Consider the following 22665-nt stretch of genomic DNA (forward strand, 5'->3'; position numbering starts at 1 on the left):
CACACACACGCACACACACACAGACACTTACATAGGTTATATTTGGTCTCTGCTAAAATAGATTTGATTTGATGTAGATTTATGTTAGGCATTTCTAGAATGCTTTCACACAAAAGCGTCACTATTCATAAAGAAATGATGGAAGTGGTGCTTCTTCTCTCTCACACAGTCTCACCATGACGAGAATGTCCTCACAGTGAAGCTGGGATGTCATGGTGCCGCACAGAGGTACAAAACAAAAACACCACACACACACACACACACACACACTTGGCACACCTGAGCCAATAAAGTAGAGCGTGATTTTGCAAGGAAAAGAAATTGAACACACACACTTTCCATGTCAGTCCCTGAGGCGTTAAAACCTGCCCCTGTATTTAACTTCTCCCAAAACTCCTCAACATGTCCACCTAACACTATATCCCCCTCCTTACACACACACCCCTCTCCTAATTTCATCCCCGAGGGCCCTCTGTCCACCCCCCTGTTCCCCTATCCTTCCCCCGGAGAGCTTTGTTTTCTTTTTTTCACAAGGCCTGTCATCCCTGCCAGGGCAGTAAAAAAACATCTGGAATCACACTCTGCACGCTCTTGAGAAGCATACCCCCCTCCTCCCTCCCTCTCCATACACACACCCCTGCCCAACCCTCCCTCTCCCCTCACACACACACACACACACACACACACACACACACACACACACGTTCATATCAAGCTACAAAGAGTGAAATAACACTACTACCCCAAAGTGAGTTCCAAATAAAGGCAAGAGATGAGTGTGTGTGTGTGTGTGCGTGTGTGTGTGTGGCTGGCACAGACGAGATGAAATCCGATGCGGTCTCGTCGACTCGAGCCACCCGCCCACGCAGCCAGAGGCCATTTTGGATTTGGCCGTTCTCTTTCCTTCCCTTCCTCCCTCTGTGTGTCCTTCCCGAAAAGTACTTGTCGTGTTGGACCGCCTCCCGGTCTGAGGCGTGACTATATATACATTTAATAAGGGCCTTTGCGGCGCTGCCATGGCCACTTGGGCTCGGCTACGGCCCGGGCCGGGGATGCGCCGACAGCAGATATGAGGAAGCAAGTAATTCTGTTCCAGCCTCAAACTATCGCCATCATCAACCTTTTTATCTACTGGCAATGTTTGAAGTCACATAACATTAACAATAACATAGCAACAACAACTTAGCTGTTACACAAGTGTTAAAATAAGTTAACTATTGTATAAAAAAACTAAAGAAAGTCAAATTATTCACAGGCAGTGTTTGGCAAATTGCTTTTAAAAAGATTATAGTTACTAGTTAGTTATAGTTACTATTTACAGGTTACTTTCCCCAAAGTAATTGAATTAGTAATGGAATTACCCCTTAATAAATGTAATGAGTTACTTTTTTGAATACCTTCAAATATGTAAAAGAATTGGGAGAATTGGCATTGAAAGATGTTTCAGGAGGTTGAGGCTGAGCTTGTGACTTGCAATTCTCTACCAAAATGCAAGGGGTCTGTTTTCCTGAGAGTGAGCATCCACAACTCTCATTAACTAACTGTTTAACTTCCTGTGTTGTAGCAGTGAACGATGGCAAATGAAGTGACATCCAGACTGTTGATATACTGCAGATAACAGCGCATATAACGCGCCACATTTGGTGGAAACCGTATCACCGTTGTAACATTGGAAATTGAAATGAATTAGATTACCCGTTACTGGAAAACAATAACAGCGTGAGTAATCCTGTTGTTTTTATCACCGTTACTCACAACACTGCTCACAAATGTGCAGCTAGTGGAGCCATTTGTGTTAGTCATGTTGGCACCTGTTGTCAAATTGTCCTGCTCACATTCTACTGAGCAGCCACGTTCTGTCCACAGTAAGTTCCATTTCTGCTTCTGTGGTTATCATCACAGTTCCCTCTTTGCCACCCCTCTTTGTACCCCTCTGCGGTGGTGACACAAAAACCCCTAAATAAAAAGTACTTGTGGCATTGAGACGCTCACTGAGCAAGTCTCATGTGATGCTATGCATGATGATAGTTTGAAACTCCACATTTAGTGACATTTTGTAACACAAAATCTGAGTTGAACTCCAAATTGTACCACTTCTGGGGCGTTCTGCTTTCTGTTTCCACTGTACGTGAGAAATCCTCTCGCTCCTCCTGAATTTGATCCAGCGGTGGATAATAGAAGGCTCCAAAACCACCCAGAAATCTGGCTGTTATTTCTGTTCTTTTTTTTCCTTAACACAACCTAATCAGAGTGAGGGTTAGCGGGGGACACGGAGGGAAGAACGTGGGGCGTAGCTCCTACCCCTTTTTGTAAAATACACTTAAAGAGCTGATTGGCTGTCATTTGGAGCTTCTAACTATGTGACACCTCTACCTCTGAGCCCATGTTATGAATGTTCATATATTTACTGTATGTGTGTGTGTGTGTGTTTCATTGAGAGGCATGGGGGTCTGCTATGGGGAGGGGTTTTCAGGTTTCGGGCTCAGCAGTGCTGCGGTAGGTGACCCCGCAGGCCCGCCTGTGGAACACTCTGCCAGAACCTTTTTTTGTTTTGTTTTGTGAGTTTTTTTCTTTCTCCTGTAAGACTTGGATTGTAAGCAGGGGAGGGTGGAGGTTGAATATGACTGTGTGTGCTGGGAGGGGGAGGTATTAACAAGGACCATGTTTTTTTTAATTAGTGCACTCCTGCAGAGCTTTTTGAAGGTGGTGTGTGAGTTTTTCACACACTGTGGTATCACTTTATTAAATGGAGCTTGTGTCAGACCATCCCTCCATCCCGCATCCTCAGAGCAAAAAAGGAGACTTTCCCTTCTCTTTTCTTGCCTCTCCAAACTTTCTTTTCTTTTTTCCTCCCGTCGTCACCCGCTTCCACAGCCCCCGCCCGCTCCATCCACCGCCAAAGCCCCGCCCCTCCGCGGGCCTCCAGCCAGCTCAGTGGAGCGGTTTCCTGCGTCTGCCCAGATTAATGAGTGTAAGTCAGAGTTTGAAAAAAAATAGAAAGAAGGGAGAACGAATGCCTCAGCGCAACCACAACTTGTGTGTGTGTGTGTTTGTGTATTTGCGTGCGTGTGCGTGTGTGTTTGTTGGGGGAGGGCGGTGGGATTTGTGGTCTCCAAACCAAACTTTATTGTGTGGATTTTCCTCCCGTAGAAAGTGGATTCAGCTTTTGTCGTTGCTTTTTCCGCCATATCACCAAATCAGCAGAGGTTGGCGTGGTTGCAATCAAGGAGACGAGAAAATGAGCCCGGTGACCTTCGACCTATGGCCTTGCAAGGAAGGATTGACTGTACAAACTAAAAAACAATCACCACTGATTGGAAGACTTTTTTTTGAGACGTGCTAAAAATAATCTCCTGATTAGAGCCATGTGTTGGTTGGGGGTAAGGTGTGTGTGTGTGTGTGTGTGTGTGTGTGTGTGTGTGCCTGTGTGCGTGCGTGTGTCTGTGTGGCCATAGAGAAAGGGAGGAGGCTCAAAGCAGAGAGAAAAAAACAGTTTGTCTTCCCTCTGAGCTCTGATAATAACGCCACGTGAGTCCCCTTTGCGCCATGTTTATTTACTCTCACAACGCGCCGCTGCACATGCACACACGCGGCTACATACACAGAAACTGACTTTAACATGGACGTGAACATGAAGCCTATAGGGATATCTTAAACTTTCTCACCCACAGCCCTCCCTCACAGATGGGAGGAGGAGGGGGTGATGGCGGAGGAAGGGCAGGCGGTGCGGTGCCTCATAATGGCCAGGTGGTTTCAGTTAGGGTGCACTCGCTTGAAAGAAGAAAAAAAAAACTAGAATAAATCTGTTTTTTTAGTCAGGTACGCTTGGCTGCGGTGGGTTTCATGCAGAAAGAAACTTTTTTATGATTTATTATTTACTTTTTGCACAAACCCCAAAGCAACACATTTACAAACGTGTAGATTTCTGTTGCTACAAACATACAAAAATGGCAAATAGCACATAGTGTTGGGCAAGCTTCTTCCCAAATGTAATATATTTTATTACTAGTCACTGTCATTCAAAAGTGTTTGTCATATCAACATACGTCATGTATTTTTGAGTTACTTTCCCAACATAACCACAGAAGTATGATCATTAACTTGAATCCACCGCTTTAATAAGAACTGACCAAATGAGTGGTGCGAGGTGCTGTCACTCACCAATTAGCAAAGGACTGCAGGAAAAGTGGGTGGGACATCCTGTCGAGCGACCAGGCAGCGTCTGCTTATTTGATAAGAAGTCGTCCATCAGGAAAGAAAATAAACAGCCAAGGCCGCGGCTACTGCAAGAGCTGCTACTGGAGCGCAACACAATATTTACACTGCCTCGACACACACACACACACACGCACTCTGGGCTCATGCTGCTTACCTGCAACACATACACAAACATTGTCATGCATGTGTACACACGTTTTTGCACTTTTCTGTAACTTGTTGTACCGTTTGTCTATTTATAACCAACACAGAGAGGTTGTGATTGTATCATTGTTGTAGTGCAGCCACATCACTACTGTGTGTGTGTGCGTGCGTGCGTGCGTGCGTGCGTGTAGTGATGGATCAGCTCATGAGAGATGGAGGCCGGGGGGGGATGAACGATCTCCAAACCTTAATGTTTTCCACATGCTTTGGAAAATAGTCGACATGTATGATTTGTTGTTAGGGAGCCTGAAAAACACTTTTTCCAAAACGGCGGCTGTCAGAGTGGAGCGTCGCGGCGCACATTCTCAGAGCTCAACGACGGCGTTGGGCGACGGCCAATGTTTGCCGTCCGCGACTCCGACACCACCCTAAGCAGTGTCTCCGGGCTAAGTTAGGGAAACATTGCGGCTTCACAACTGAAAATTAACAGCGTCTCTTTTTTTCCACAGACGCTTGTTTTTTCTTGTTTTTGCCCAACGCCACAGCAAACACACAAATACTTTGCTTGCATCCGTATAGGACGTTGTGGGTTTTTGCATCTGTCAAAATATCTGATCTTTCTCTTTGTTGTGTGAGCCCATGTGTGAGTGAGCGGAATCAATGAAGCTGCATGTCATGTCAGCATTTTTTAGCTCTACAGGATAACAAGCAGGGTTTCCCATGCATTTGTTTATTTGTGGTGGCCCGCCACAAATAGATTTGTTTTACTTTTCATTTTTCTTACTCACCTTTTGCAAATGCATCATAGCCAATGATCCAAATTTGACGATTATGTCATTTCCCCACCCCATCAACCCGCCATGGAGTAAATAAATGTCAATCCTGTGGAAATATTGACATTATATACATTAAAATATGTATGTTTTTACATACTGGACGTTTAAATGCAACCACAGTAGAGTGGAACATCTGAGGTCCAGTAATAAGCTTTTGAACCCCATATTTCTGTGTGTGAGAGCCTTTCGAGGATGTTTGTTTGTTTGTTTGGTGAGTTTGAGTGGAGCGCCCAGGGAGCAAGGAGGCATTCTGACCCTCCAGACCCAGAGTCCCGCCCTCTGGCTGTGACGGACAGATAGCATCAGTATGGCTCTTTATCAGCTCCAGCTCCCTCTGATCTGAGATCAGCCCCTGAGCGTTGCACTGATGATGATAGCGGGCACGACAAACAGACAAACATGCAGCTCCCTTGGAGGGTTACACAATGTTTATGAACACACGAGCAGGTCGCGAAAGCTTTCTTGTATTTTCTCGTCTTAGACTGTCAGTGTGAGTGTGAGTGTGTACAGTATGTGTTGTTTCTCTTGGATACTGGGCTGTTCTCTGTTGCCTGTAAGACATTGGGTGTATTTCTTGGAGGGGGTGAGCTCATGCTTCCAACATAAAGACGCATTGAGTGAAGTGGGACCATGGGCCAAGTCTGGAGGTACAAGGATCTATGTATGCACACGCACACACACTCAGGCCAGTGTGGAGGGCTCCCGAGGGCTGGGGTTGGGGGGGGACTATCGTTTTCCTCCTTAATTACGACCGTCTGGCAGGCTGGAGAGCAGGAAGTCCAAGAGTGAGCGATGGAAAGAGGGAGGAGGGAGAGATGGGACAAAGATGATAGCAGCCAGAGAAAGTGAGTAAAAAAAAAAAAAAAATGAAGAGCAGAATCAAAAAGTCAAGATGGATGAAGGCAGTACAGTCGCATACACCAGCGATGGAGACATCCAACTTAAACATGGATGGGACAACCAGGTGCTTTGAGTTATCGCCAAAGAAGACGGGTCAAAGTTTTATTTGGAGCAAGTTCACATGTTGTGTTGCTTGGGGTCAGATATAGTTTCTCCTTCTTTGGGTTTGATGTTTTTTTTTCTGCTGAATTGAAGTCAAAGTGCCAAGTGTGGCCAGGTCATGGCAGCACTTTACTTCTGCATTACATCAGCTGCAGGCAACATTGGATAGTAAATCTTTCCATGACCGACAGCAGCGACGTTGGCCATTAGCTTGTAAGATATGCAGCTTTTTAATGCTAACTATTCATGATCTGACAACATCATGTCAACATGTAGCATTATTTTGTCACCAATGAACAAAATACCTAATAGATAATGAGTTATTGTAAATGGTCTTTCACTTGTATAGCACTTTTCCACCTCCAAGGCACTTTGACACTTTGGCACATTTACCTACTGATGACGCAGCATCAGGAGCAACTGGGGGTTCAGTATTTTGCCCAAGGATACTTCGACATGATTAAAGGAGGACGGAGGAGCGAACCCAAGACTACCACGCTACCACCTGGGCCATGCCGCCCCATTGTATTTGTATGTATTGAACAGAAATGAGGGCCGCACGGAGGTCATGTTGGCCAACACAGTTACAGTCTGGAGATCGGGAAGACCTGGATTCGATTCTCCCTTGGGCATTTCTGTGTGGAGTTTGCATGTTCTCCCCGTGTGTGTGTGGGTTTTCTCCGGGTACTCCGGTTTCCTCCCACATTCCAAAAACATGCAGGTTAGGTTAATTGGTGACTCTAAATTGTCCATAGGTATGAATGTGAGTGTGAATGGTTGTTTGTGTATATGCGCCCTGCTGGCAACCAGTCCAGGGTGTACCACACCTCTCGCCCGAAGTCAGCTGCGATAGGCTCCAGCATACATAATTAGGATAAGCGGCATAGAAGATGGATGGATGGATGGAATCTGATACAACCTACTTCTATGGTACATTTACATACTGTATACGTATCAAAAACAGTTGCAGGATGTCCGGTGGGATAGGTTGCGGTCGTTGACGTTTGCATTTCTGCTTTGATCAGGTTTTTTTGGATTCTTTCCAAATTCCACACTGACCTGGGTTGACTGACCTCGTGGTATCCAGCGTACACCTTTTGACCCTCTCAGCCAAAGCAGCTTGCGGCCGTAACGTGACTTTACTATCTTACCCTCTCTGCCATCCACCCGTCATCCAACTCCCCCCTGGGGCCGAACATCACGTAGCAATGCTCTAGGCTTGATTATGAAAATCTACTTTTTTTTTTTTTTTAAAGGGGGGAAAAAGTAGGCCCAGCAGCTGCGGTGCCGTGTGGAGCGGGCCTGGGATTTAACTGGCTCCAGGTCCAATTACGAGTGTCTGCCGCATCTGGACACAGTTAGAGGCGAAGCACAGTGCGCGCCATTAGGGATATAAATTCACAAGTTTTAGACAACGCTGCTTGATGTTATTTAGCGCTCAGACAGCAGACGGAGCGAGGCTGCGGGCGTGTACGGTTGGCCTCTGCAGGTCGCATCATGTTTGAATTACCAGCCGAACACTTTGCTTGCACCGCCGCATTGGGAACCAGATTTAGATCTTCAAGCAAGTTGAACAATGATGGAAAAATGCAAGAGTCACAGACATGCCAGTAAAAGTTTTTAATGAGATTTGTGCTGCTCTTAAAGTGACACACAGTAACCGCCAATCATCAGCTTTAGTGTGAAAGGCGCAGTGGAAGTTGATCATGTCTTATGGAAGATGCATTTAACAACAGCGATGAAACTGGATAATGTGAGGTAACCCACGTGAAATGATTGACTTCATCGGTTCATGAATTCATTGTTCTTTCCTTTTCATTTTTAAAGGGTGGCAACATTTTTTTCCTGAATGTTCTAAACTTTTGTTTTTTTCTCCACAATCAATTCAACACCATTGACACAATTCTCAACAATCGGTTCAATCAATTAGTATGCTAATACCAAACCCACACTACACTACATGTCCATATAGCACCATGCGGACAAAACTTGAGACACATCTCAATCAATCCGGGGTAATTCACTTTTTCATCTTAGAAAGACATGTTCAGTGTTTTCAACAGGACTACAATCTATTTGTGGTGATGAGCATGGGGGGTCATCGTCTGTCTTGCATAATTGGCCATGAGGCATGTGCTAATCGCTAAATTTAGCGGCAAAGTCATTAAATTGGCAACACTGATCCCTCCTGCTACGTCTTCTTATTCTTCATGTGCGTATGAGGTGTGTTAAGAAGCAGGGTTAAGGTTCCATCTATTGTACGGAGTTGGAACTACGGGCTACATTCACGGACAGTCCCATTACCATATGTTTATGAGCAAGGGCGAACAGGTAGCACCAAATCTACTTGTGGTGGTCCAAATTTATTCATGGCTACAAATAATTGATTGTGGGAAACAATTTATATACTCAGTGCTTTGTGGGAACAGTTTGACCTTTCAGGACATTGAATGACCTCTGGGCCCACAAATGGACATCCAATCCCACAGACACCCTCCAAACCTTGTAAAAATTGGAAGAAGGGTCCAATTCCATATTTTGGTCAATTTTCACTTCCTGTAGGTGTAATGGACACATCCCAAAACCTTTGTCCAAATGTGATATATGCAACTTTGGCCAGAGCATAGGATTGTGTCCATGTATTGCTTTGCTCTTGCTTTATGCTTTTATCCAATTTCATCGCCTGTCCTATGATAGCATGGGCCTCTCAGCATGGAGACAATATTGGATAGAAGCTGAGCGGATATTGCACGAAGGTTCTACAGGCTTTGCATTGAGGAGGCGGCTTAAAGGATGGAGAAGTTATGAGCTTGAGACATAACGAATCCATCGAGTTGAGCAAAGTCTCAGCAAACTTAAAGGTCAAAACTGAGACAACATCCAATGGTCTCCATGGAGACCCCGAGGCCCAACTGCACAGAAAAACAATAACATTACATTCCACATCATGACACACACACACACACACACACTGTAACTCACCCTGAGGTCCGACCCCACCTGAGCTTGGATGCGTGCCTCGGCAGCACAATCACACTGGAATGATGACCAACAAAAACACACACACACACACACACACACACTGACTAAGCTTTAAATCAGAATGAAATGAAGAACAATAAAATCTCCGGATATGAAAAGTCCCTCAGGCGATTACGCACAGTTAACTCACATCATCTCTATACTCTTGTCTTATCTTCACAAGCTCTTTGACATCCCACCTTTATTGTGGGGACATTTCATCTTTGCAAGGACATTTCTCTGTGTGCTCCTAAACATGACAAGAGATGATATGTGTTGCGCCCCCTATGGGTTGCAGTCGACTTGCCTTGGAAAACATGCGAGCATGCAAGCAATCCAGATATACTGTACTTGTCACAGGTTGGACTTTTGGTTTTGGTTTTCCTCTGTGCCGCCTTCATTTCAGGTTTGGTGCTTTTGTTTTGTATTTCAACTTCCTGCTTGGCGCTGCAGAGGGTGCTGTGAGCACACCGGGGCTGATGTGTAACCAGCATAGTATTTACCATAAATTCCGGACTGTGCACCTAAATATAAGCCACACCCACCAAATTTAAAAAGAAAAAAAATGTGGTCATATATAGGCCGCACTGTAGGCCACAGGCGTCCACGTTGCAAAATGGGATATTTACACAAAAAGACACACTATAAACCTTGCAGTCCTACCAACACTCGGTGTTCCCAGCATCGCATTCATAGGCTTAAGCAACACATGGTGTATTTGTCAGAAAAATAATAGTACGTGCTGGCATACATGTAATACACATACTGTATAGCTAATTAGTTGCTAAATCCCGGCCATGTCCCTGCAAAGACATTTTGCTTTATGGCGGCCGTGTTTTTCAACTAATGTTGATCAAATTTGACACACGTGCTTGTCAGCCCCCTAAATGTGTGTGCCAAATGTTGTGCTGATTCAGATAAAGGCCCTAAACTTACAGAGGGTGATTTAGTGAGCTTTATTTAATAACTGTGCCACCAGGTGGTGTCTTTGTCAGTAAAAAGGTGTAAATAACACCTTTTCACCCTTTGGCTGCAGAGGTTCAGGAGTGGAAGTTATTTTCGTTTTTTCATGTGACTATATATGTATACTGTGTGTGTGTGTGTGCGTGAAACTACAAAACCCAAGCAAACTTCCCCTCTGCCACATTTCAGCATTGATATTTTAAACCCTTTTCTTCATCTTTCCAACTTCCAGTCTGTTCCCTAAAATATTCTGGAATTAAAAATAAAATTAAAAAAAAGCTGACCGGCTACATTTGACATGTAAAAGGCCTTGTTGACATCCTGGTTTTTGATGGATTACACTTTCGCCCTGAAAGAGGTCATCCTTCCTCATCAGGACGTTTTCCCAGCAGTGCTTTTTCTACATTTAGAAGCAGAGGAAACGTCAGAAGCTGCAAGGGGGAGAAAGAAAGAAAGAAAGAAAGAAAGAAAGAGAAAAGACGAATGTCTCGGACAGCTTTGACATGTGCTCTGCAGTTTTTCAGCTCGCATGGGTTTATTTTTAGGCGCGTGAGCGAGGAAGAAAGGCCGTGCAGGAAGTGGAGAACTGGCCGCTGTGCTGTTGACTCTACCTCCCATCATGCTTCATTAATCCCACGTATTGCCACTCTATCAACCAATCTTTTTGCGCATATTTCAACCACGAGGAGTGTCTTTGCAGCTCTTTCCTTGTCACATACTTGCACGAGTCTGACACTTGCTGCATCTTCCAAGTCCTGCCTTGTTTTATGTCTTTACGACAAAAGCCACATCAAGCGATTGCTGCTCTGGAGCCCGGTGGAGAAATATGACGCACGTACAGACATGTCGTCAACCCACAAAAACCACACAAGCTGTTTTGAAATGGCAGCAAAAACACTGAAAACATAAAGATGCCATAAAAGCCACTAATTTTTGCATTGCTAAAAAACAGTCAGAATGTTAATTACCTCTGCCAAGGATTTTATAGTTTGCACACTGTTTGTATATTTCTAAGCAGGATGACACAAAACATGATCACAATTTTCCGTTTTTAAAATGATTTCCCTATGTATTTTTTCTACATTTGTATTCATCTTTAGCTAGCGAGCTGGATATACATAGACATTTTCCTTATCTTGTCTTTTCTCTGCCATAGTCATCTAGCTAGGCTATGGTGCGAAGGTAGCATAGCAATAGTTTTTGTTCGCTTACATATACATTTATTGACATTTTACTTCATTTGTCATTTCCCTGTGATACAGTGAGATAGCTTGTCGGATAGTTAGCAGCTAGTTTGCTAACTTGATAGATTTTTTTTCATTTGTAATTTCTCTGTAATAGTTAGATTGCCTTCCAGCAAATTAGCAGCTATTTAGCTAGTTTGCAAGCTGAATAGCTAGCTAGATTGATTTTGTTTTTTGTTTTTTTGTTGTCATTTCCGTCATAGCTAGATACCTAGCTGTTGGGTAGCTAGCTAGCTAGCTAGATTGATTGTTACATTTTTTTCACTTTTGTTAAGATTTTTGGACATTTTTCTTCGGTTATTTTTCTGTGATAGCTGTAGTTTGCTTAGCGATGGATTGCCAAATAGGTTTTATTCAATGGTGTTAATATTTTTTGTAATTTGTCATTTTCCTGTTATAGTGAGGTAGCTGTGTAAGTAGATAGCATACGCTTTATAGTATTTATGTTCACTTTTGACATTTTATAACAAGTTGTCATGCTTGATAGATTTTGCTTACATGGGTTAACGTTTTGTTAGGTTTTTTTTAACTTTTTTTTAAAGTAGTCATTTCCCTGCGATAACTAGTTTGCGAAATAGTTAACTGCTAGGTAGCTTGTATGCTAACTTGATGGCCAGGCAGGTACATAGATCTTTATTGGTTTTGGTTTGTTCACATTTCTTAGCGTTTTGCCATTTTTCTTTCATTTGTCATTTCCTGGTGATAGGTAGAGGAAGTCGTTGCCCTGGCGACCAGCAAAACAAGTGAGCCAGGAGACGTATGACGTGCTTGAGTCCACTCCACTCTCACTGTCCATCACTTTCTTAGCAACGTTTCTTATGATCTACATGACAATCTGTGCAGGGCCTCCTTCCATAGTGAGGCTGAGGGCTGAAGGGGAGGGTGGTATGGTTGTGTGACAGCTCTGAAGGGGGAGCAGTGCATGCTGGGATTGTGGCCCGCTGGGAGAGAGGCATTCTGGGAGGCAGTGTCCTACGGAGCAGGGCCTCTGGGGGATGCAGCGTGCTTAATAGGCCTTTCATGGTCGGCCCACAAAACCTTTTGTCCCACGCTAATTCATCCTGCCCAGCATGGACAGATAGAGGAGGGGAGAGGGGGAAGGGGTTGTTTTGGTGGAAAGGGGAGGTGTCCCTTTTTTTGATACCCTCTTCGTGCTGAAGGGTGCACTAATGTATGGCTGCAACTTGTGTGTGTCGTGGGCAACATAAACCAGTACTATTTGTAGTATCTGGTACCATGCTGATCAGATACTACGCTATATGAGGTAATGTCATTGAGATACACTACTACAAATTACAAATAAACACACGTGCGTGCGTTAGCTTACCTGAAATGCAGCAGTATTACACTCCTCAGTCTCCACTTTGTTGCAGCTGCCTGCAGTCTCCTTCTGTCAGGAGACTTCAGTATACTGTATATGATGCACACTGCGTACTTCCGGGTACTCTGTTCACTCGAGTCACACCTCATAGAGCGCATGCACAGGAACTCGCACACGTCTTCGCCAGGCATTCATGAGTCAATGAAGTTTGAGTCTTCGTCGAATTTCCGAAACTCGAGTCTTTGTCAATCCATCAGTCAGTGGAACTCGCATCGCATCTTTGTCGAACACACGAGTCAGTGAAACTTGAGTCTTTGTCAACTCGTTAGTCAATGAAACTTGAGTCTTCCACTTGTGAGTCAATGAAACTCGAGTCTTCCACTCGTGAGTCAATAAGGCTTGAATCTTTGCCAACTTGTGAGTCAATGAAACTCGAGTGTTTGCCAAGTACCTGTGAATCAGTGAAACTCGCAAGCAAGCAAATCGTTCGTTTTGTGGCGCCCGTGATGCAGGCAGGAAGGGGAAAGGAGAGTTGATCTGAGGCAAGGAGCAGGTCTGTTTCTTTCTCCACGTCATTAATACATTTTTACAAATGCAGTTAGTAAGAGTTGCACGATTAATGACATGTGAGCTGTGTTTAATTTCGCTGGAGGTAGCAAGCGTGAGTAAGTGAACGAGTTAACGGATACGAGTACCCGAGAGTCTCAGTTGATTAAAAAAAACTCCCAGGTTTTGCACAACTGTTCTTTCAACTAACAGCACAGCTGCACGGAGGGTACAGGCCTCAGTGGATGGGGTCAGTCCAAACTGTGTGGACCAAAGCATACCAAATCAGGAGGTAACAGGAGGGAGGGGGCGAAAGGGGCTCACTTTTTGCCCCTGCAGGACAACCCTGAAGAGGAATTATTATGCTTTAATAAATCAAACAAACACATGTGTGTGCATTTGAAGTTTTTGCCATTAGGAGAAGTGCAGGTTGTTTGGGGTGGGGGGGAATCCATGATGCAGTCCCCGCATTGTTCATGTCCCTCCTCCTGCTTGGGAAGTGGGAGGACTCGAAAGGCGTCGCAAAAGTGGGGGGAGAATTGTTTGAGAGCTCAGTCATCCAAAAACGGCCTTTCAGTGTGAGGAACTTTGTGTGGAGAAAATGTCGCTGGCTTCGTCGCAGTAAATCCAAACAACACACAAGAAGAAGAAGTAGAAGAAGACGTTTTTTGTTGGGTTTCCTTGTTCTTGTTGGAGAAAAGGACTAAAAAAATCGCCCACAGTCGAGCTGAAGATCGCTTTGCAGAAAAAAACGAGGTGCGAGCAGCGGGTCGAGCAATTTTGGTAAGTTTGAGTCTTTCTTCTTCAATGAAAACAAAGGTAGATGCAGTACGTTTTCAATGGATGTTTGCACTAATCTTTACTTGTGCCGAACTTTAAAACGCCAAAAAGTGATCGTTCGTTTGCTACTACTTTGGCGTGCTTGCTAGCGTCCTAGCATGTGTTTATTTTTTGAACGTATCCGCGCACCCTAAAGCTGGACTAAATGTCATTTAGCCTTCCTGAAATGTGGTCTCTTCTTTCCGAGAAGTCTGGCTCAGATTTGTTGCGTCTTGTTTACGTGCTGCTTTCTTTTCTTTGAATTGACGTGGAAACGCTCACACTTTTAAACAACGAAGTGTGTTTTTCTGGAGTAAGCGACACGTCGCTTGTGATTTTGTGTCTTAGCTTTGTGTTTTTGGCTACTAAAAGTACTTTACGTGTTGCAGGCCGCAGTCTACAGTGTCCACCATTGGGGGGAACGCATATTTGAGCTGCTGGGTTCACTTACCCCCCCACTGTACCACAAGACAGTGCCGCAATGTTGGACAGAAATCGGGGGAATGCGTTTTCTCCCAGCGTGTAGTGAACGCACCATTTCTCTGCACATCTTCTGCAGATTCAGTGACTGTTTTTATTGGAATGACAATACATAATAATAGCAATTGAAAAAGGACGTTTTTGTCCTGATTGCATGGATGTATTTGGTTGACTGTCTTGTCTTGCTGATGCTGGCATGCATCACAACCATAACAATGCCTTTTGGGTCTCGTGGTGTTAAAAACATTCCTTCTCTGTCATGGCTGCTTGCATCCTCTTAATGAGAAGATGTTTGTGTTAATCCCCCAGGGCTGCTAATGAGCCTTGGCCCAGGTCTCGGTCACCAGCCGAAGGGGGTTTGGAGGACAGCAACAGCCGTCAGGGCTCATGTTGTCAAGTCCAGGTGTAGTTTTTGTTGTCGCAATTCACTTTTTTTGGCCCCGGAATCCGACTTTGACATCAGACAAGAGTGCCGCTGAATTGTTGTCACTGGGATTAAAAGTCGAGAAGAAACTGTCTGGCCTCCTCACTAATTGGGAACGCTGTTTCTCAGGGAATTAACTGGTCTGTGAAACAAAGAAGAGGAGGGAGGCTCTTGGCAAGTGAGATGCTTCAAAGTTGAACTAATTGATTCCAGTCCTGATTATCTGCCTGTTTCTCTGTCCATTCATCAAAACACCATCAAATTAAATGCTTATGTGGCATCTTAAGTTATGGGCTCTGATTGTTTTAGGCCAAACTTACACTACATTTAAATCAAGTACTGCCATAGCAACCACATATACACTTAACTTAATTGGAACGAACACAACGAAATGAATCTCTGCTTAACGATTAATAAAGATTGATAACACCTGCTACAGAGTGAATCAACTCTAGAAAATACACATAATGTGGTTAGACTCCCACGAAAGTACAAACTTGTCCTGTGATAGTCGCTGGTAAGCAGTCAAAAGGTTGCTGTAGGTTTCAAGCATAACCAAAGTTAAAACATGCCCCTTTTCCTGTGATTTATAAGCTGGTAAAAGTAGCATTCATTTAGTCGTATCATGGGAATCCACATGCATCAAAGAAATAATTGATCTGGGCCCACTGGACAAACATTTTTGTGTCTGTTTCAAGGGCCAGAGCTAAAGCTGCATCATTTTAATGTAGGATATGATGAGAACCACAGCAGGCTGTCCTGCTACGGTATTTGACTTGTGTTTGGGGGCTGACAAATCCAGCCAGGAGACTGACTTTCTTGCCAGCTTGGCCACAGTTGTGTCCTTTGAAGGCAAAACTGGAAAGATTTTTGCATATTTATCACCTATCGCCTGTTGAGGAATGCTACAGCGGTGTGTATCTTGGTGTGCAGCCACCTCAGTGTGGTTGTCCAAATGCATTTTTCTCCTTTCGGGCATGGCTTATGTCGTAAGCGTTGTGCTGCTGCTGCCGACCGTGTGTTGTGTAAAAATGGAGATGATGTGGTGTTTGTGACTGCAGCATTGTTATTGCTGAGGGTGTAGCGTTGCTGTTAAGTGACAGAAGAGGAGGGGAAGAGGGGAAAAGAAAGCCTTCCTTGAGGGCATGCTTTCATCTTTGACAGCGGGACACTCGTGCAGCCATAACAGACGCCGGTGGGGCAAACTTTTCGGGCTTTTGCCGCCTGCATGAGTGTCCAATCAGGGCGGCTTGGGCCTCACCTGTGTGGTCCCTCTAGGCAAGAAAGAATACGAGTAGTATGAGAGTGAGTGTTCTGATTCAGTGATGTCTCACAAAAGAATTATGTAGCTAGATGCAATACGAGGGTTACACCAAAAATGGCCTTTTTAAAAACTGATAACACTCAGTTTTGATGAATGCTGCCAGAGAGGTTTTCATTTAACAGTACGTTTTATTATTGTGGCTTACAGTGGTGTGCAACTGCAATGCATCATAATGAGAGGTGTAATATTTTAGTTACATTATTTATGATAGTGCCGTGCAACAGCCTACAACAAAAATAGGGTGAATTTTGGATGAGGTCTTGTATTGGGTTGTGCAGGTGTGCTTAATGACCTTACAGGCCTCAGCGCTGATTGATTGATTGATTGATGGATTGATTGTTTGAAAAAAGGTGGGTTTATGGGCCCATCCAAAGGAGGACACCTGGGCTGGCAGGTTTCCACTGGGGGATGCATACTGCTGTCAGCCAGGGCCATATTGAGCGAGGGGATGCGGGGGCAAGAGGGGGGTTTGGACTTTTGAGGCTAATTAAACATGCCGTCATCAAAAAAACAAGATTACAGCTGAGGAAAAAAATCCTTCTGCGCTTCAGGTGCCTCTCAGCCAACGGCAACCTTTCGCACGCATTTTTTTGATAGCTGCAAGTTAATTGGCTCCTGATTGACTAATGAAGTTACCTCTGCTCATTTCTCTCGCACACTTGCAAACACACACATTGTGAATGAAGTGTTACTGCTGTTTGCTTACTGATCCACTCCACATCAAGGGGGGGTTGCCTGTGTGTAGACAAATAGTGCTGTGTGTAAAGTAGATATTTGGACGGGGATTAGAGGGTGTTCTTAGCAAAACAGCTGAGCTCTAATGGATCATTCACATGCAGGTGCAACATTTGTAAGTTTATTCAATCAATTTGTCCATGCATGTCCAAAGTCTGGCACAGGGGCACAACGCGGCCCACAGCTCGTCTTTTAATTGGCTAGATCAGAACATTAGGAAGGAGACCGTTGAACGTTACAAGATATGACTATGGAAGTATTTGATGTTTTTAACTGCTTAGCATAGCTTGGCCGAAATTCTGATGATTACATCATCATCTCATTTGCATTATTGGCCATGATGCAAAACTCCGGCCAGAGTGGAGATGTTCATAAACTCACTCTCGCTGTTGTTGTGTGTGGACGGATACAACAGAGCGTTTTGTTTTGTGTCACAAGAAGTGTGTGACGACATGTCACATTTTCAAACCTTATTTAACAGCAGAACATGAAGTTATTGACTTCCAGGTGCTAGTTTCATTTTGTGTCCCTCAAAACATGCACGGGTGTTTTTCAAAATCAACAACATTCATGTTGTTTCCTGGGCTCCATGTCCATGATTTTAAAGGTAATGTCCATCTCCTATATCACTATATTGCTGAACAGAGCCGTTGTGATGCGCAATCAATTCCGTTGTGGTTGATTTTTCAGGCTTCTGATTGGCCAAAATGTGCATGACAACCATTGAATGAGTTTTTATGTGGACAGACTTTTTTTTTTTAACTCCACTTTTGTGGATGAACTCTGCGTTTTTTAAAATATTTGAGTTTGTGTGGACATGGCCTAAAGGCGAACAATATACTTTCCACTGACATTCAAACTTTAAAAAACATCAACTCTCCTGCACTGATGTAAGTAAAATACATGGCGGCTTCTGGGCTGTGTTCCAAAGCTTTAACCAATAATCACATGTAAAAATGGAAGAATGTTAATTTGGCAGGGCCTCATCCCAGAGAATGAATCACTGGGCACCCCCCTCCTCCCAGGGTTATCAAGAGCTGGAATTTTCCACTGTGCTCCTCTGTCAGCTGTCCAACGTGAAGTGGTTTGATTTGATGTTACGGTGAAATAGTATACTCCTGAGGTTGTAAGTCAAATTTGACCCAAATGTTTGAGAGAAGTACGCCTCTACAGTCACATCTGAACTTTTTTCTTTGGCCTTTGCATGGCTTATTCGTGACATTCATTCCATTTGTGACATCCTTATTGACGACAGCGTGGCCCCAATACCTCAGTTCAGTGAGCATCAAAGCATAATCTCTACTGCATGTTTTGCTTTTTATTAGTTACAATGTTCCAGCCGTATTTTGTTGAAAAACATTGAACAATACCCGTGAAACAATACAAACATACAATACAATACAAATTGTTTAGGCTGCACATGAGGTAGTTCTCTCAAATAGAAATGAGAAGTTTTGAAAATTGCTGTCCAAACTACTAAATTATATCAGTTCTTTTAGTCTTTTGTTTTTCACATTTTAAAAACAGGTCACACTGCAGACCTGATTTGAGTGTCTTAACACAAAAAAGTTTGGTAAGAGACTCAAAAACAGTATTTTCATTTTACAAATAAAGGAAATCACAAGGTTTGAGGTAGTTAATGAAAAAATAATTTACAGGACAAAGTAATGGCGCTTAATTGGATTGTAACGTATATGTTTTCAGGTATATGTGTGTGTGTGTCAATGTGAGGATTGTACCTGCTATAAAGTTCAAGTGAACATACAGTATATACAGCTCCAACCTCTTTATGGTGATGTAAGAGTGCGGTGGTTTCGTAAATGGGGAATTAGGTTTGTTGTAGTTGTAGAACATAAATTATGAACTGCGATCCTTTGCTCTTTTTCTTTTACTGTGTAATACTGTCAGACTGATGACATGGCTGTGCTCCGAGTGACTGTTGAGCTCTGAGAAGCACAGGGAGTGGTTGCCTGAGTCAGGACTAAACATGGTGAGGCTGCGTTTCAGTTTTATGCTGCCAAAATCTGCAACAATCTTCCAGAAGATGTGCGACAATCCTCAACTTTGGCAATGTTCAAATCCAAGCTGAAAACACTTCTATTCAACAGTGCATATGATAACTGAAAGTATTTTATCTGCACTCTTTATTCTTAATCTTTTTTGTTTTATGGAACGTTTCTGTAATGATTTAATGCTTTTATGAAGTGATTTTACCCTTCTTTTCTGTAAAGCACTTTGAATTACTTTGTGTATGAATTGCGCTTTATAAATACACTTGCCTTGCCTTGCCTTGTTTGCGTAAAGTGCAGATGACGTACCTTTGCAGAGGTAGATAAGATCGTTTTCATATGTACGATCACAATACACTAAAATTAAGGAAATCGGCGCCACGCATGCCTACTTGTAACCACTTCATGTTTTCAAAATGCATCAGGTCCTTGTAGTCCAACCATCTTTGCAATGTGCAGTTGTCATTTCAAATCTTTAATTTTGTTAGTTAACTTCTTCTTACACTTGTAAACCCAGTGGCATGTTGGAGGGTTCACTGTACATTAGATTTCCTGGCAGGGATAAACACATAAAGGGCTGTGATTGGCAGGACAAGTGGCGTCTGTGCTGAAAAGACTAAATGCATCTCCAGACTTAGAGAGCTGGTTCCTACATGGTTCCTGCTTCAGCTGCTGCTCCTCCTAGGCCCACTGAGGTCCGGCTCGCTCTTTAATTTTCTGCCCCTCGCCCCCCTTTTCTTATGCATCTTTATGTCTTGTGACTTTACTGAAGCCTTATCTGCTTTCTCAGGGCTGCCTGCCATATCTGTTTTTCATATAACGATGCAGCCGCTCCGCTTCTCCTTTTCCTTCCTGCGTCTCCTGCTGAGCCAAGCAGCCCCGCTCACAAATCCCTCCCTTGGCTCCTGCTGAATAATAGGCAGAAATTGCTCTTGATTTATAATTGGTTCCATGCTGCTAAAGAAAGTTTTCTTTTTTTGGGAGGAGGGGACCCCCCCCTTTTTTTCCAGTCTCCACAATGCAGGAACACACAAGGAGTAAGCTGCATGCATGTACTGACTGTATGGAGCAAAAACGTCAACACCGCTTCCTCAGAATGGCAGCATGGTTGTTTCTATGATTACCTAATAAAATGCATGGATGCTGTATGGCGTGTATCTGTGCCCCAGGCTGAGGATATAAGTGGCAGCTTGTTTGTGTGTGTGTTGAGGGAGAGAAAAAAAGGATCCTGAGGTCTGCATATTTGTGCGCTGTGTGAGTATACTTTTACCATGTAATAGGACTTTGTGTGATTGCTTGCTTATGCGCGGGCAGAGAAAACAGGCAACCAGAGAATAGTTGTGGCTACGTGAAATATGTAAGTGCATGTGTGTGATGAGTGCTCTTGAAATTGTGGGTATTAGTTCCCTTTCTCCTCACCGCGTTGTTTGTGTGTGTGCGTTTAGATGCTCTGTACTCGGCTAAAGCCCGCAAAGACTTACTTATCCTCATGAAAGAGTGATGTTTCTTTTTGCATAGTTCAATGTTTCCCATACATTTATTTATTTGTGGCGGCCTGCCACAAATAGGTTTGGCGCTTTTTGACCTCGTTCATAAACTGTCAACACACTGCATACGCACTTGGTCTGCAAGAGAATAAGAAGATGTATAAGGAGGGATCAGGCTTGCCAACTTGGCGACACCGTTGCTATACTGTCCAAGAAAGCTATGTATAAGTTTCACTTATGCATCACATAGCACATAACTGTGGTGTGTTTCAGGACCGCAGCAGTGACATGAAAGCACATATCGCTCTTCTCAAAGAGCACCGGGTGCTGCTGTGGGCAGGTGACAGAAGAAAGTTCATTTGTAGTTCTAAACATACTATAGTTCTGCTTTTCATGGTTTGTACATACTGCATCCATTACAATTACATGCAAATGCATCACGGCCACTTAGACGATCACGTCATTACATCACACTCTAAACAGATTGCAGTTGTGTGGGAAACACTGTTTATTTTTATTTTTTTTGCATAGTTAATTTAATAGCAGTAAACAGAAAGTTGGCACTTGTCTGTGATTTAATTGTGTGACAGTTCAGTGTCGGGGAAAAAAAAAACTACTTTAGTTATTCTCTGCATGCACAAAGCGTTGGCGAAGCTGTGACGGACAAAATTCTCCACTAGACAGAGCAACTGTGCTCTAATAGTGCTTTAGTCTGTTTTTGAATACACAAAAACTGCTGGGATACATTGTGGTCATCTGTCCCCATGCAGTTCTACAGTATATCTATTGTTTGTTTTACATTTTACGTGTTTTTTGTCTGCCTGACCGGTTGAAGTCGTTATGGTAGTCATCCATTGCATTGTTTTATAGTCCACAAAATCGTTGGTTCATTAAAAGACACAAGCAATCCAAATTTTCCCTCCCTTACACATGATTGGCTAATACATTGTCTCATGTTCCTTTAAAAAAAAAAAAAAAAAGTGCTACCGTTCCTTTCCCATGGCCCTGCTGCTTCATGCCGGCATCTCACGCCAAGCGCAGGAATGCGTCGTAATTAGCTCGCTGTGGTTAATTCAGCCTCGTTATCTAAATTAATGCTAATTCGCCGGTGCCTAATTGATTTGAACGCCTCCGCCTCCCCCTTCCCACTTTACAATTGTGGGTCTGTCCAGATCTCCCTCGTTAATCCCCAATGACGCTCTGTAGCTCGTTAGGGAAAGTCGGGAGGATTTGGACGAGCATATAGCTTGTTAATACCTTGAAAGATGGCTGCGAGGGGGCTGATCTCGTTAGCGATGCTTAGATGAGTTTTTGTGGGTAATTTGATGGCATGAGAACCAGCCTGTCTCCACCTGTTGGTTGGTTGGTTGGTTGGCTGCCAATGCTCTCCTCCTGAATGAATATCTTTCTGATTGCATCATTGTCATCATAGGACAGTCTCAACCTTTTTCTACTTTGTATGCATATTTTGTACTGGGAAATACAACATAGAATACTTACTGTGTGTGTGTGTGTGTGTGTATGTATATATATATATATATATATATATATATATATATATATATATATAAAGAAGAACAACACGACACTGACCTGCATGCACACCGCACTACATGCTTTGTTTACATTTGCTGTCACTTCATAATGCAACGCTACATGACTAGAATGTTCCTGACTGGATTATTTAATCATTGTTTTTCTGTAGTCTGAGGTACTGGCTGTCATCAATAACTAAGCATTAGTGCGGCCTTAATGGCTCCTGCCTCAGCCCTCAACAAAGATAAATCGGAATTGTTAGCATTGCTGCTAACAAACACACACAATTCACTGCAACACCCATTTTGCCTCTGCTTGTTTTAGTAGGTGACTTCTACCGGCTGTGTTAAGTCAACTCTGGACCCCCACCCCCATCTCCCCCGTAACTCGTAACCCGTGCCATCGAGCGAGCAAACTGCTTGACAGAGCAAGGTGAAAATATGTCAGCGTGCTGTTGAGCTCCGGCCTCTCATTGGCTGGCCTGCCAGTTGACGTCCTGCTCCTCGAGTCAACCCCCTTCATCCATTTACCCATCAATCCAAAAACTCTCTAACCA

The 22665-nt window shown here is 43.6% G+C and overlaps 1 protein-coding gene across 2 annotated transcripts in view; it reads left to right on the forward strand.

The window, feature by feature from the left end:
• Nucleotides 1-22665, forward strand: part of boc (BOC cell adhesion associated, oncogene regulated) — a 40653-nt gene that overhangs the window by 230 nt on the left and 17758 nt on the right. Inside the window, exon 2 of one of the 2 annotated variants that reach the window (XM_054765851.1) lies at nt 170-228. In XM_054765851.1, coding sequence (XP_054621826.1) covers nt 208-228 — 21 coding nt within the window. In that variant the 5' untranslated portion in view covers nt 170-207. Of the gene's footprint in view, nt 1-169; nt 229-13835; nt 14079-22665 lie in introns of those variants that run through there. The other variant, XM_054765852.1, reaches the window with a different exon arrangement.

The sequence above is a fragment of the Dunckerocampus dactyliophorus genome, chromosome 21 (assembly GCF_027744805.1).
Source record: "Dunckerocampus dactyliophorus isolate RoL2022-P2 chromosome 21, RoL_Ddac_1.1, whole genome shotgun sequence".
Classification (NCBI taxonomy): Eukaryota; Metazoa; Chordata; class Actinopteri; order Syngnathiformes; family Syngnathidae; genus Dunckerocampus; species Dunckerocampus dactyliophorus.